Here is a 16,710-nt window from a genome sequence, read left to right as displayed (position 1 = left end):
TTCCATGGAAGGTAGTGGTCTATATGAGGAGGTACCCAGGGCTGGATAGTCCTCTTGGATAACAGGTAGGTACGGGCTTCCTTTGTCCAAACCCATACTTTTCCACTGGCCAGTTTCTACACTAATACCACACTATCTTTTTAAAAATTGCTTCTTATTTTTTAGACAATTTTGAAAGGTTACACCCCATTTACAGTTATTACAAAATTTTGGCTATATTCCCTGTGTTGTACAATACATTCTTGTAGCCTATCTTACACCCAATAATTTGTACCTCCCACTCCGCCACCACTATATTGCCCCTCCCTGTCTCCCCATTGGCAATCACCAGTTTGTCCTCTACATCTGTGAGTCTGCCTCTTTTTTGTTATATTTTTGCTGTATTTTTAGATTCTGCATATAAGTGATATCATACAGTATTTGTCTTTCTCTGTCTGACTTATTTCACTTAGCATAATGCCCTCCAAGTCCATTCATGTTGCTGCAAATGGAAAAAATTTCTTTCTTTTTTATGGCTGAGTAGTATTCCATTGTATATATACCACATCTTTATCCATTCATCTACTGATGGAGACTTAGATTGCTTCCATATCTTGGCAATTGTAAATAATGCTGCTATGAACATTGGTAATACCACACTATTTTAATTATGATAGTTTGTAATAAATACTACTCCCTAGTAGTGTGAGTCCTACTGTCTCGGTTTTTTTCAGGAGGTAATTGGTAATTCTTTTTTGCATTTTTATAAAACTTGATTTTCAAAAATAGTATTTCAAAGTGTACACTCACCAGAAGTACACAGTTATCAAAAATGCACTCACTTTACTTGGTATCTCCAGCACCTTCAGCTTTCTGTGCCTGGTCTGTTTTGGGATCTCCATTTTCTGCAGGGTTATTCCCATCCTTACCAATATCAGCTTTCCCTTTTTCCCCTTTGGGTACCTTCTCTCTCTTCTTTGCAGGGGCCTTTTTAGGCTTGGACTCTGGCTTTGGAGGAACAGGTTTAGCAGATAACCTTGCAGATCTTCTCTGTGGTTTGTCCTTCACCTTGGCTTTATCTCTAGCATCCGCTTTAGACTTTCTCTTGGGCCTGGTTGAGATGGGACATAGGCTCTGGACACAGGGATGCAGTGGTGCACCAGCTTTGGTCAGTCCAGGGGTCACTTTGGCCTCTCTTCTTCACTGCTCCGGTAATTGGTAATTCTTAACCATTTACATTCCCACAAATATTTTATGACATTATTGTCATGCTGGCATTTTCTTTGGTATTGCATTGAATCTATAAATCTATCTGAAGAAACTAAATATGTTACTCTTCCAATACATAAACATATCTTTCCATCTATTTAGATCTTCTATAATGTCTCTCATTAAAGTTTTATCATTTTCCCTGAAGAGGTCTTGCACATATTTTGGTAGACTTGTTTCTAGGACTTCATTTTTTTTTATGCCATTGTGAATTTTTTTTTAAATTTCAATTTTTGCTTTCTTACAGGAATGTATATAGAAATACAATTGATTTTGGGTTTTTTTGTGTTTTTTTTTTTTTTTTTCTGTACGCGGGCCTCTCACTGTTGTGGCCTCTCCCGTTGCAGAGCACAGGCTCCGGACACACAGGCTCAGCGGCCATGGCTCACGGGCCCAGCCGCTCCGCGGCATGTGGGATCTTCCTGGACCAGGGCATGAACCCGTGTCCCCCGCATCGGCAGGCGGACTCTCAACCACTGCGCCACCAGGGAAGCCCTACAACTGATTTTTTAGTGTTGGTTTTATATCTAGCAACTGTGCTAAGTTTTAATTATTTATCTTTACATTACTTAAGGTTTTTAAATACATATAATCATAGGATCGGCAAATAATGCCAGTTTTGTTTCTTCCTTTCCAGTCCTTTATATTTTAATTTTTTTCCTTTTCATACATCACAGGCTTTGACCTCAAGGACAACATTGAATAGAAGCGATGATTGCAGGCATTCGTGTCTTGTTCCAATCTCAAAAGGAAAGCTTTGTTGCTTGCTCCAGGGTTTTTGTAAACAGCTTTTATCAGACTAAGGAAATGTCATTCTATTCTTAGTTTGTTAGGAGTTTTGGGGAATAGATATTAAATGTTATCAAATGCTTTTTCTATGTCTATTGAAACAGTCATATGATTTTTCTCTTATGATTTGTGAATGTGGTGAATCAAGTTGATTGACATTTTGAATGTTCAAACTAAAGGTATTTTATTAGTTGAATTTGCACATCTGAAATTCTAAATCTTGGTTACTACTGGAACAGCTTCCACAAATTTCAGATTAATTTTTTTTAATGTACATGTTAGAAGAGGAACTCTCTTACATTCAACACCAAAATCTCTTTTCTGAAACCTCCAGCCAGTCTTCTCCTACAGTTACCTGAACAAAAGGGTACAGGTCAATGTTCCACTGCTTTAACAATTAAATCCACTTTAGTTGTTTCCTTTAAAAGTATGTAGTAAAATTGCAAATCAAAAGAGAAAACTGGAACCATTTACAGTTTGGTTGGAAATAGAGCTTATTTCACCTTGATGCAATGTCTTTTAATACATATTTGGCAGAGTTTCCATAAATCTCAACAACTTAATCCCACTTACTAAAATTTCATAGGAAAATCCAATTTTTGAGCAGAAAGGGCAATCTTACCTCTCCTTTATCTGTTAGCACTTTTTAATTTTCTAAAAGAATAGTTATTAATAATTTCTAGTAATTCTCATAGCTTTTTTCCTCTCTAATTAAAAAAAAATCTCAAGTGCACATTGTTTCTTTAGCTTAAGTAAACAGAATTTTTGAAAGCAGAGATTAAACCTTCTGGGCATTTAGGTGAATTGGCAGAAATCCTGACCTCTCATTCTTATATCCAGCAACCACACCCAGCAGCTGTTACACAGACACTGAAACAGCCTGTATCTCTCTAGCTTTTGAAAGACTTTGTATATCTCAAAAGTTTTGAGTCTGTGAAGGGATAAATAAAATGTGGTATATACATAGCGTGGACTATTGTTCAGCCTTAGAAAGGAAGGAAAAGGGTGGGAGAATTGAATGAAGGTGGTCAAAAGGTACAAATTCCAGTTATAAGTTAAATGAGTACTGCGCATGTAATGTACAACATGGTGACTATAGTTAATGCTGTTGTATGGCATATTTGAAAGTTGCTAAGAAACTAGATCCTAAAAGTTCTCATCACAAGGAAAAAAATTTTTTTGGTAACTATATGAGGTAGTGGATGTTAACTTATTGTGGTAATCATTTCACAGTATATGTATGTCAAGTCATTATGCTGTACACCTTACACCTATTCAGTGCTATATGTCCATTATATCTCAATAAAGGGGAAAATATTAAACTAAATTTTAAAAGGAAGGAAAGTCTGACATGTGCTGTAACATGGGTGAAACTTGAAGACATTATTCTAGTGAAATAAACTAGTCACAAATAGACAAAGAGTGCATGGTTTCACTTCTATGAGGCACCCATAGTAGTCAAATCCATAGAGACAGAAAGTAGAATGCTGGTTGCCAGGGGCTGGATGGGAAGAAGAAACGGGGAGTTGTTGTTTTATGAGTATAGAGTTTCAGTTTTGCGAGATGAAAAAGTTCTGGTTGCACAACAATGTGAATATACTTAACACTACTGAACTGTACACTTAAAAATAACGAAGATGGGGCTTCCCTGGTGGCGCAGTGGTTGAGAGTCCGCCTGCTGATGCAGGGGACGTGGGTTCGTGCCCCGGTCCGGGGGGATCTCACATGTCGCGGAGCGGCTGGGCCCATGGGCCATGCCCGCTGAGCCTGCGCGTCCGGAGTCTGTGCTCCTCAACAGGAGAGGCCACAACAGGGAGAAGCCCGCGTACCACAAAAAAAAAAAAAAAAAAAAAAAAATGAAGATGGTAAATTTTATGTTATGTTTTACCCTAATTATAAACAAAACAAAAAACATAGAGTCTATATCTGTAGCATCTGGCTATTAGTTAACAAATCAGTTTTCTTTTTCCTTTGTGGCATCATCAGTATTTTTTTTAAAGACATTACTCAATCTTTAAATAATGACAGCTGCACTTAGAGCTTAACAGTATAACAGCACAGGAAATCCATTAGGGGTAGGAGTCTCATTACTAAAGATGAGTTGAGCCCTTTGCTGAGTGCAAGCTTGAACAGATTCTTTGGGGTAGATGGATCTGTGTTTCTTTAAGGAATGAATCGGGAGGTCATGATCCATTTTCAAACTCCTTTCCTGCCAGTATCCACATCTCAGCTACCTCAGCCTGGACAGCTCCTCTAATTATATCTGGGGTGAAATCCTTATGGCCTGGAGTGTCCATTAATGTCATAATTTGATTTCCTACTTTGTCACGTCAATATCGATCACTACTTCCTTTTCCCTGTCTTTGCTTGTGTCATCTGAGACTGCGCATATGTGAACAAAGATTTGCCAGCCTTTTTAGACTGCTATTTATACCTGTGCATAGTTCTTTTGTTTATATTACCCAGAAGCAGCAAATGGCCCATCAATGACACCATCAACCAGACCAATGACCGCCAGGCTAAGCAGCTGATCCTCTTACACTTTCGCCATTTCTGCAGTAACAAACAATGCGCAGATCTTAGTGGTTTGGAGCAACAGGGTTTGTTTCATGCTCAGGTTAAATTTTGGCTGCGGTATTCACATTTTCTTCATTCTGGAACCCAAAAGGGTAGAGCAGTCCTTATCTTGGACACCCTACTCGTATCACAGAAGGATCAATGGTAGAACCACACAATGGCTCCTAAAGCCTCTGCTTGAAAAGGGCGTGGGTCACTTTTGCTCACATTTTATTGGCTTAAGCAAGTCCTTTGACCACGCCTGATGCCCATAGAGAATTAGAAGTATAATTCTCCCATAGGATGGGGCAACAAATAATTGAGACCAATGACATAGTGTGCTAATGCTATGTTTAAGATTTTTGTATTTATATTTAGGGGTGAGATTGGCCAGCCTATAATCTTCCTTCCTCAAAGTGTCCTTGTCGTGCTCGCTTCAGCAGCACATATACTAAAATTGGAAAGTGTCCTTGTCAGGTTTTGGCATCAAGATTATGATGGCCTCATAAAATCACATGGAAAGGGTTCCCTCTTCATTAGTTCTCTGGAAACATTTGTATAAGATTAGAATCGTGTCTTCCTTGGATGTGGGATGGAACTCACCAGTGACAGTCAATCTGCCATCTGACTTCTGTTTGGTTAGCACTGATGGAGCATTCCTCCTACAGCAGCTCTTTCACATCCTGTGAAAACAAACAGTGATATTCACTAGCACCCAGCAAAACGGATATGAAATGTCACTTCTTCTGGTCATAAGATTATTGCCGTTGTTAAATCCAGCCTATTTCCAATTCCAACAAAGAGAGAAGCTCATGATGGCTTTGCAGTTATTAAAGCTAACACCACTCTATGCTAACCCCTCCTAAAATACCAACAGGTTCGTGAGATTCTCAAGGAAAGTTCCCCTCAGGAAGTTCCGGTTTCAGCAGGAGGATGTAAAGAGGGTCCCTCTGCCTTTCACATACTGCACACAAGAGGATGAACTTATTGCTCTTGTCCCAGCTTATTCCTTTGCTGCTCATGAATCTGTTGTATTTATTCCTTATTCTACTTGGTGTGATGCATAATTGTAGACCATTGTGGAAAAACAGGAATTTTTCACCTCTGGAGGAGTAAAATTTTCTGTGGTCCTTTATGCTCTGTATATGCCTTACCTTTTGCTGTAGCCACCCGCTCTGCCCCCACCCCAAAAATGTACTGTTCTTTAAAAATCTTATACTGACTTTCCATGTAGAAATGCTACTCAGAACGTGGTTTGTGAACCCAGCAGCATGGGTGTTACCCGGGAGCTTCTTAGAAATGCAGAATCCCATGGACTTCCCTGGTGGCACGGTAGTTAAGAATCCGCCTGCCAATGCAGCAGACAAGGGTTCGAGCCCGGGTAAGATCCCACATGCTGTGGAGCAACTAAGCCTGTGCACCACAACTACTGAGCCCATGTGCCACAACTACAGAAGCCTGTGCGCCTAGAGCCCGTGCTCCACAACAAGAGAAGCCATTGCAGTGAGAAGCCCGCGCACCGTAACGAAGAGTAGCCACTGCTCACCGTAACTAGAGAAAGCCCATGTACAGCACCATGATCCAATGCAGCCAAAAATAAATAAATATATAACTAAGAAATGCAGAATCCCCGGACCTACAGATTCAGAGTCTGAATTTTAGCAAGATGCCCAGGGGTCTGTGAGCACACTAAAGTTTAAGTGCTCTAGCTCAGGGGTCCGCAACTGCTCCCCCCCTCCACCAGCCGCACTGCAGGAGGTGAGAGGCGGATGAGCGAGCGAAGATTCATCTGCCGCTCCCCATCGCTCCCCATCGCTCGCATTACTGCATGAACCACCCCCACTCCCACCCCCATCCACGGAAAAATTGTCTTCCACGAAACCAGTCCCTGGTGCCAAAATGTTGTGGACCGCTGCTCTAGCTGATGCCATGGCCCTTTACCTTTGCCAGGTCACACTACTGCTTTTGTCGCCCCACCCCCTATCAATGCCTTTCCTCTGGCAATCCTGTCTGCCAAATTCAGGAAAGGACACCAGGAGACTGCTGTCATGAAAATTTGACATTGTGCTTTGTGGGGTTTTTTTAATCCCTTATAAAAGCACTATTTATTTTAAGAACTCTTTCATTGTGAAATATAACACATGTTAAAGTGCATAAAATATAAATGTAAAGTACAACTAATTCTTTTTTGTAATCAAAATGCATTTTTGTAGTCTTTCAGCATGTTTTAAAATAGAGATATTGTTGACATACAATATTATATTTGTTTCAGATGTACTACATAGTGATTTGACATTTTTGTACATTATTAAATGGTCACCAGGATAAGTCTAGTTACCATCTGTCCCCATACAAAGTTATTACAATATTATTGACCATATTCCTTATGCTGTTTATTACATCCCTGTGGCTTATTTATTTTCTAACTGAAGGTTTGTATTTCTTAATCCCCTTCATCTATTTCTCCCCCACTCCACCCCTCCCCTCTGGCAACCAGCCATTTCTTTGTATCTATGAGTCTGCTTTCGTTTTGTTTTGTTTGCTTGTTTTTTAGATTCCACATATAAGTGAGATCATGTGTTATTTCTCCTTCTCTGTCTGACTTATTTCACTTAGCATAATATCCTCTAGATACATCCATGTTGTCACAAATGGCAAGATTTCATTTTTTATGGCTAATATTCCATTGTATATATATACCACATCTTCTTTAGCCATTCATCTATTGATGGGCACTTAGGTTGCTTCCACATCTTGGCTATTGTAAATAATGGTGCAATGAACATTGGTTTGTATGTATCTTTTTTTGTTTGTTTTTTGCAGTTCGCGGGCCTCTCACTGTTGTGGCCTCTCCCGCTGCGGAGCACAGGCTCCGGACGCGCAGGCTCAGCGGCCATGGTTCACGGGCCCAGCTGCTCCACAGCATGTGGGATTTTCCCGGACCGGGGCACGAACCCGTGTCCCCTGCATCGGCAGGCGGACTCTCAACCACTGCGCCACCAGGGAAGCCCTGTATGTATCTTTTTGAATTAGTGTTTTTGTTTTCTTTGGGTAAATACTCAGAAGTGGAATTGCTGGATCATATGGTAATTCTATTCTTAATTTTTTGAGGAACCTCCATACTGTTTTCCCTAGGGCAACCACCAATTTACTTTCCCACAAACAGTGCATGAGGGTTCCCTTTTCTCTTATTTGTTGTCTTTTTGATGTACAATGACTAATTCTAATGTGAACATCCATTTAACCACCACCCAGATCAAAAAATAGAACTTAGCTAGCACCCCAAAGGCAGCCTCTCACCCATACAAGACTTCCCTCCAGATCACATGCCCCTTTCTATCCCTAGAGGTAACTATGATCCTGAACTTTATGTTAATTACTTGTTTATTTTTCTTTGTAGTTTTATCCCATATATATGTCTCTAAACAATATAGTTATTTTGGCTTGTTTTTTTGAACTTTATACAAATGATATCATTTGTATCTTGCTTCATGCACTCAGGGGACAAGATTCATTTGTGGTGTTGTAGTTCATTCATTTTATAACTGCAATATAAGTATCATAATCAGGAAATTAATACTGATACAATACTAAATGGCTTTATTCTTTGCCAATTATACTAATAACATTCATTATAAGCACAGAAAATCTAGGACCATGAGTTACATTCAGTTGTCATGTCTCAATTCTTTATTCTGGAACAATTCTTCAGTCGTTCCTTGTCCTTTATGATCTTGACATTTTTGAAGAGTACATTTTGAAATGTCTTTTAATTTGGGTTTGTTATGATGTTTCCTCATGACTAATTAAGGTTATGCATTTTTTGGCAGGAAAACAGGGTAAGTGATGTGCCCTTCTCAGTGCATTGTATCAGAAGATGTATGATATCTGGTGTCCTTTTACTGATGATATTAACTTTCACCACATATTTCTTCACTATAAAGATAAAAAATATAATTTTATTGATATGCTAAAAATATTTTTATTGATATGCTAAGAAAGAGAAAATGAAATCATATTAAATGCTCAACAAAACCACAAAAGGCAGAAAAAGAGGAGAAGGCAAAAACAGGAACAAAGAACAAGGGCAACAAATAGAAAATAGTAATAAATATGGTAGATATTAATCCAACTATATCAATAATCATTTTAAATTTCAATGGTCTAAATACACCAATTAAGAGATAGAGATTGTCAGCATAGATAAAAGAACATAATTATATGTTTCTACAAGAAACCCACTTTAATTTTTCTTAGTATAAAATACTTTCATTTTAGCAAGAGAGAAGGAGTATGAAGGCACTTGAAGGAGATCAGAAGTTATGTTCCATACTCCAACTTGATTTTCCCAACTGGATGGGATTAAGAAACCCACTCTAAATATAAAGACACATATAGATTAAAAGTAAAGGTGTAGAGGAAGACATACCATGCTAACACTAATCAAAAGGAAGCTGGAGTAGTTGTATTAATTTAAGACATAGCAAACTTCCAAGCAAGGAAAATTATCAGGCATAAAGAGGGGCATTACATAACGATAAAAGGGTCAGTTCTCCATGAAGACGTAACAGTCCTTCTTGCGTAGGCACCTAACAACAGAGCATCAAAATATGTGAGTCAGGGGCTTCCCTGGTGACGCAGTGGTTGAGAGTCCGCCTGCTGATGCAGGGGACATGATTTCGTGCCCCGGTCCGGGAAGATCCCACATGCCGCGGAGCGGCTGGGCCCGTGAGCCATGGCCGCTGAGCCTGCGCGTCCGGAGCCTGTGCTCCGCAGCGGGAGAGGCCACAACAGTGAGAGGCCCGCGTACCGCAAAAAAAAAGAAAAATGTGAGTCAAAACTGATAGAACTACAATGTTTGAAATAAATGAATCCACTTTTATAGTTGAAGACTTCAATACTCCTCCATTAGAAATGGACAGATCCATCAGGCAAATCAGTAAGGACATAGGTGAACTCTATAGCACCATCAATCAACTGCATGTAATTGACATCTATAGACTATTTCATCCAACAATAACACAAAACACATTTTTCATAAGCTCACATGGAATAAGACAGACTACGTTCTGGGCCATAAAACACACCCTAACAAATGTAAGAGACTAGAGATCATACAATGTCTGCTCTCAGACAGCAATGGATTTAAGCTAGAAATCAATAACAGAAAGATAGCTGGAGAATTCCAAAATACTTGGAGGTTAAAGTTACAGTTTTTCCTTTCACGATCAATCAGTACTTTGTGGGGAGAATCTTTGAGACTCTGTTAAGTTTACCCATTAGTTTTAGTATCTTTTGAGGATTCTTGCCTGAATCAATTATTACTATTATGGTTGCCAGATAGTAATTCCTAATTAAACCATCCTTCTACATTTATTAGTTGGCATTCTACTGAAAGGAATAGTTTCTCCTTCTCCTTTGTTTATTTATTTATGTATAACAGTATCAACTCATGGATTCCTGTTTTACTCAATGCATTCTAATCCATATTCTCACTTATTTTGATGCTTGAAATGTCCCATATTTGGCCAGAGGGAGCCACTTTAATCTAGCTCCTGTGTCCTTTTGACATGTCACCGTCCTTCCTTAAGTACTTTCTTAATTTCTGCCACAAAAAGATTGCCCAAGTTCATGTGTGTTTTCCCAACCCCAGCCTTCAAGTGTTGGTTTCTCTTAGTGTGGATCTAAAGCAAGATCTAAACACTAGAGGAGCTCCTTGCTACTGAGGTGTTACTGTTTTTAGACACTCTTAGTGGACCAAGCTAAGAAATATGTATATACATATATACATACACACACATGTCCAAACCATGAATTCATATTAACACTTCCAACTTTAATCCAATAACACAGGGTTCATTCTAGCCTTTCTTCTTTTCACATTTGTAACTTCCTTCTCCAACAGTGAGAAACCTGGCTTATATATTCAATCCTGGAATACACAGAAAGAAAAGTTTCAAATACTCTAACCCATACCATTGCAAAAAACCAAACCAGATCTCAATATTAAACAGAACTCCATATTTCTGTTTTTCTTTGACTGGAGAGTTTGTACATATAATTCTGTGTTCAAAAGCCATCTGAATTAGCTCTATTTTTCTTCTTCAGTGTGGTTATGTTTTTCATTTAAAATGCATTTAGTTTCATTTGTTTCTTTGTATTCCATTGTAGGTTTCCCCTATTTCTGGTTTTTTGTTTGTTTGTTTCTGTTTTTAGTGTATAAAACATTAGGATGATTCCAAAACTCAGAACTCTACTAACAGACCCACTCGGCAAAGCATCTCTCCCCTTTCCCATTCTCTGTACCCTACTTCCATCCCCACATTCTTTCCACCCCATCCTACCCACCCAGTGTCGGTCACCAGTCTCATTTATTTCTGTTCCTTCCATGCTATGTGCTTCTTTCACACAAATAAACAGATGCATGCACATTTTCTTGTTTTCATTCTTTCTTACACAAAAGGTAGTATACTGTAGATACTCTTTTGCACTTTGCTTTTTCCTCTTAACAGTATATTCTGGAAATTATTCTGCATCTGTTCATATACATTCTTTCTTACAGTAGCATAGTACTCGTGTGTGTGGATGTACCATAATTTATTCAATCACTTTCCTGTATGGCATTTATGGTGCTTTCAATATTTTGCAATTACAAACAATCCTGCAATGAATAAACTAGTCCATAAGTATCTTTGTATTGTTTGAGGCATATCTTCTGTAAGTGAGATAAATGGGTCAAGAGATAAATGCATATGCAGTTTTGATAGATATTGCCAAATTCCCCTCTGTAGGGCTGTACCAATTTGCATTTCCGTCAGCAGTGTATAAGGATGTCTGTTCCCCTACAGCCTCACCAACAGAAACGTGTCATGAGTTTTAATTTTTACCAGTCTGATGGGTGAGAAATGGTATCTCAGAGTAGGTTTACTTTGCATTTTCTGTTATTATGAGTAAGGTTGAATATCTTTTCGTATGTTTAAGGGCATGTTAATATTTTTTGTGAATTGTCTTTTTGTGTGTTTTGCTCGTATTTCTAACAGGTTTTGGTCTTATTTTCTTCAATTCTTTTTCAGAAAAAAAATGTATATACTTCTTTAAAAGATGTTAACAATAACTATCACTTAAACCAATATTTCTTCTCTGATTCACTTTCATTTCACTTTAGATGAAAGTGTATATAAAATTTCATATGTAGTAAATTGTTTTTACAAAATTAAAATAGCAATTTCCAACTTAAATCTATCAAACATTTCATTTAAAAAAAATTTTTGGTCGCAACCTGTGGCTTGCGGGATCTTAGTTCCCCAACCAGGGATCGTACCCACACCCTTGGCAGTGGAAGCTCGGAGTCCTAACCACTGGAATGCCAGGAAATTCCCTCAAACATTTCATTATTAAAAAACCATTTTAAGGAAATTCCCTGGTGGTCCAGTGGTTAGGATTCAGTGTTTCCACTGCAAGGGACCCAGGTTCAATCCGTGGTAGCCGCATGACCAAAAAAAAAGGAAACATTTAAAAATGATTGGAGGAAAACGGTTGGAAAGTAGTGACCACTGAAAGACTCACTCAATGCAGTGACAGAGTTCTTCAGTGCAAACTAGTCATTCTTTCAAATAACAGCATATCTAACATATATATATATATACATATTAGAAAGAGAGAAATGTTAGAAAATAAAATTAAAAAAGAATACACATACATACACACACACTGCCTTAATAACAATTTTTTATTCTTCATTTTGATTACAAAAGGTTTCAAAAGAAAACTCGTAGACTTAACCAGTCCTGTTTGCCAATGTCTTTTATGTCTTCTTTACAACTTGACTTGCTAAATTCTCCCAATATTGTGAGTGCCCTACTGTCACTCATGGGCGGGCTATGGTTTTTAAGTGTTTTGATACTTTCAAAGAATAGTACAAATGACTTAATACAAGGACTTGCACATGGCTACCAAGGCAGCTGGAAATTTTGATAACATGATTTTTGCCTGTTCTTTTAAAGAATTATGCTTGGCACACACAGGTAGAACTGTGACTACCTCAATAATCTACTGGAGTTGCTCTGCATTAATTTCATCTATATGTGGTACTTCAACATCTCCAGATGCTACGACATTTCACATAAAACTCTGGTTTATCTATCACAACTAAAATTCAGAAATGATTTGCTCAAGCAAATAAGCTACATAAGCTAAAGCTATCTTGTCAGGTTCTCAAACCCATATTTTGAAATCACAGGAATGTCACTAGGAAAGACACATACAAAATAAGTCAAAGAATTACATATCTTATTGATTTTTAAAATTACTCATTGCTGATTTCTTGGATAAGTCACCAACAGCATAGGCAACAAAAACTAAAATAAACAGGTGAGACTACATTAAAGAGTTTCTGCACAGCAAAGGAAACAATCAGTAAATTGAAAAAACCTACAGAATGGGAGAAAATATTTGCAAATCATATATCTCATAAGGGACTAATATCCAAAATATTAGAACTATACTATATTATATATATATATATATAGAACTATATGTAAAGAACTCATACAGCTCAATAGCAAAAAAAGAAAACAATCCATTTTTTAAATAGGCAAAGGATCTGAATAGACATTTTTTCAAAGAGGACATACAAATGGCCAATAGGTATATGAAAAGGTGCTCAGCATCACTCATCATCAGGGATCAATCATCAGCATCACTAATAGTCATCAGATCAAATCAATGAGATATCTCCTCACACCTGTTAGGAAGCCTTTTATCAAACAGACCAGAGATAACAAAAGTTGGTGAGGACATGGAGAAAAGGGAACATTTATACACTATTGGTGGGCATGTAAATTGGTACAACCATTATGGATAACAGTATGGAGGTTCCTCAAGAAATTAAAAATTGAACTACCAAATGGTCCAGCAATCCCACTCCTGGGTATATATCTGAAGGAATTGAAATCAGTATCTTGAAGGGATATCTATACACCCATATTTTCTACAGCATTATTCACAGTAGTCAAAACATGGAAATAGTCTAAATGTCTGTCAACAAATGAATAGATAAAGAAGATGTGGTATAGATATACAATGGAACATTAGTCAGCCATGAGAAAGAAGGAAATCCTACCATTTGGGACAAAATGGATGGACCTTGATGGCATTATGCTGAGTGAAATAAGTCAGACAGAGAAAGACAAATACTGTAAGATCTCAGTTATATGTGGAATCTTAAAAAACAGAACTTGTGGGCTTCCCTGGTGGCGCAGTGGTTGGGAGTCCGCCTGCCGATGCAGAGGACGTGGGTTCGTGCCCCGGTCTGGGAAGATCCCACATGCCGCGGAGCGGCTGGGCCCGTGAGCCATGGCCGCTGGGCCTGCGCGTCGGGAGCCTGTGCTCCGCAACGGGAGAGGCCACGGCAGTGAGAGGCCCGCGTAACACAAAAAAAAAAAAAAAAAAAATCACAAAAAAAAAAAAAAAAAAAACAGAACTTGTAAAAACAGGGAATAGGATAGTGGCTAGCAGGGGCTGGGGGAATTAGGGAGATGTTAAGGGTACAAATTTACGGTGAACAGATAAATAAGTTCTGGAGATCTAATACAGAACATAGTGATTACAGTCAACAAAACTGTATTATGAACTTCAAAGTTGCTAAGATACTAAATCTTAACTATCCTCAACACAAAAGAGAAATAATAAATATGAGACATGATAAAGGTGTTAGCTAATGCTACTATAGTAATCATATTGCAATATATAAATACAGCAAACCAACATGTACACCTTTAAATTACACAATGCTGTATGTCAATTATCTCAATCAAAAAATAAAGTACCAAGCTGTTAAAAAATCACTTATTTTCTGCAAAAGTAATCCAGCACTATGTTAATTAGAGAGGTTTTAGACTATGTTTTAATTACTGACAGAGCTAGTGCTTCCTCATACCTTTCCTGTTTTAGTGTTTTTCAGTCTGTTTTTGCATGTTTATTTTCCCATATGAAGTTAGTACCAACCTGTTGACATTTGGGGGGATCATAATTAAATTTATAAACTAACTTAAGGAGAACTGACATTTTACTGTGCTTGTTTGTTTTGTTTAGGCCATGCCACGTGGCTTGTGGGATCTTAGTTCCCCAACCAGGAACTGAACCCAGGCCATCAGCAGTGAAAGTGCAGAGTCCTAACCACTGGACCGCCAGGGAATTCCTGACATTTTATTGTGTTGAATCAGCCTATCTGAAAGTAAGGGACATCTTTCCATTTGCTTATGTCTACTTTTATATGCTTCAGGAGAGTTCTCAAGTTTTCCTCATATAGACTTTGTATATTTCTTACTAAGTTTATTCCTAAGTGTCATTTTCTTTGTTACTATTATAAATGGGTTTTTTTCTCTACCATCATATCTGCTAACTGATTATTGTTTATATACCTGATGGCTATTCATCTATGCCTGTTAATTTTTTTCTTTATTTTGGGGGGGGGGGGGGTTGGGGGGACAAGCCATGCAGCATATGGGATCTTACTTTCCTGACCAGGTATCAAACCCATTTCCCCTGTGGTGGACGCACAGAGTTCTAACCACCAGACTGCCATGGAATTCCCCTTAATTTTTTTTAAGATAGAAAATAAGTTTATTCTCCAATGCTAACTTCCTTCACTTCATGATTGTTACAGGGAAAACTATTTTGAAAAGATTTCTGAGGACAACTTCAGATTTATTAAGGAGTGGTGCCAAACATGCCAAGTATGTGCCATCTTGCTGGAGACTAAAAAGGCTAGTGTTTCAGTTTCATTCTTACCATCTCTTCTTATATCTTCCTGTTAATTTTTTATGTTGCTATCTTACTTAATTCTTTTACTAAATGAGTTGGTTTTATTGTTTATTATCTAGAGTTTTTCAGGAATAATATCATATTATCTGCAAATAAAGATAGTTTTACTGTTTTCCCAATTTTCATACCTCCAATTGATTTCTCTTGTCTAATTGCATAGGCTGGTGCCTTTGGTGTTAGCCAATGTTAACAGTAATGAAAATAACGATCTTCCTTGCCTTATTCCTGAACTTAGTGGAAATGTCTTTGGTGTTTCTCCCTTAAGTAAGATGCTGATTTTAGAATTAAGGTACCTACAATTTATCATGTTAAGAAAGCATCAGAATGAGATCAAGATGGTGGAGTAGGAGGATGTGGAGCTCACCTCCCCCCACAAATACATCTTCACATGAAACAAGTCTCATGGAGAACTAACTGGAAACTGGCAGAAGAACTTTTATACAACCAAAGCTGCAAGAAATATTTCCATGTAACCAGGTAGGACAGGAAAAAGGTATAAGGTTGGGACCTCCACCCCTGAAAGGAAGAGAAGGTCCACACAGGTGGACCCTCATCCTGGGAGCAGGACGTCCCAGTCCTGGGGTCCTAGACAAAGGAGGCAAACCCCTTTGGCTGCTAGGAGAATAACTGGGACAGATAGAAGGGTTGGAGAAGCCTAGACTCTAACCACAAAGAGGGCACAGGTGCTGGCTTGCTAACAATCAGGGCAGAGCAAGTTTTGCATCGGCGGCTGCTGCCTTGCCACACTCCCCAGTCCAAGTGGGGCAAACACCCTGGCCCCACTCACTCCACACCACAGCTAGGTGTAAAATCTGAGCCAACTGGGCCCTGGGAAAAGACTTGGACTAGATACACAGAGACAGCCCTGAGGGGCCTGGAGTGTGGTCCGGGTGGGGAGGCAATAGCCATTGTCAGCACTTACTCAAGCAGTGCTAGGTACCAGCGTACTAGGTCCCTGCCCCCGCCCCTTTTCCCAGCTAAGCAAACAGCCCACCCACGTCATATCACACTTTGCTGCTGGATCTGCGGCAGACATATCCTGGAAGAAGACTGTCACAGAGGCAGGCCAGATCTCTAGCAGCAGGACAGCAATGTCAATTCCTGCAGACACAATGCCCCAACCCCAGCCCCAGCCTAGCGAATATTCTGGCTCCACCCACTCTATGCCACAGCCTTGCACTAAATCTGGGACAACACAACAGGTGAAGAGACTCGAACTTGGGCTGTGTCTGAGTAGAGCCTCGAACACCTACACAAGCAACACATCAGTCCTCTGTGAGCACACAGGCCTCA

General features: G+C 38.9%; 1 protein-coding gene across 1 annotated transcript; it reads right to left on the bottom strand.

Moving 5' to 3' along the window:
• Nucleotides 1-822: 822 nt before the first annotated feature.
• LOC116756481 (non-histone chromosomal protein HMG-17-like) lies at nt 823-4,588 on the bottom strand. The gene is made up of 2 exons (XM_032636917.1): nt 4,578-4,588; nt 823-1,090 (listed from the first exon to the last, which is right to left on the bottom strand). Exons 1-2 carry the CDS (start codon nt 4,586-4,588, stop codon nt 823-825), a joined length of 279 nt encoding a protein of 92 aa, XP_032492808.1.
• Between the last annotated feature and the right edge of the window lie 12,122 nt (nt 4,589-16,710).

This window comes from Phocoena sinus, chromosome 1, assembly GCF_008692025.1.
Source record: "Phocoena sinus isolate mPhoSin1 chromosome 1, mPhoSin1.pri, whole genome shotgun sequence".
In the NCBI taxonomy this organism is placed as follows: domain Eukaryota; kingdom Metazoa; phylum Chordata; class Mammalia; order Artiodactyla; family Phocoenidae; genus Phocoena; species Phocoena sinus.
The sequence above is the reverse complement of the archived record's forward strand: the minus strand, read 5'-3'. Positions and strand labels throughout refer to the sequence as shown.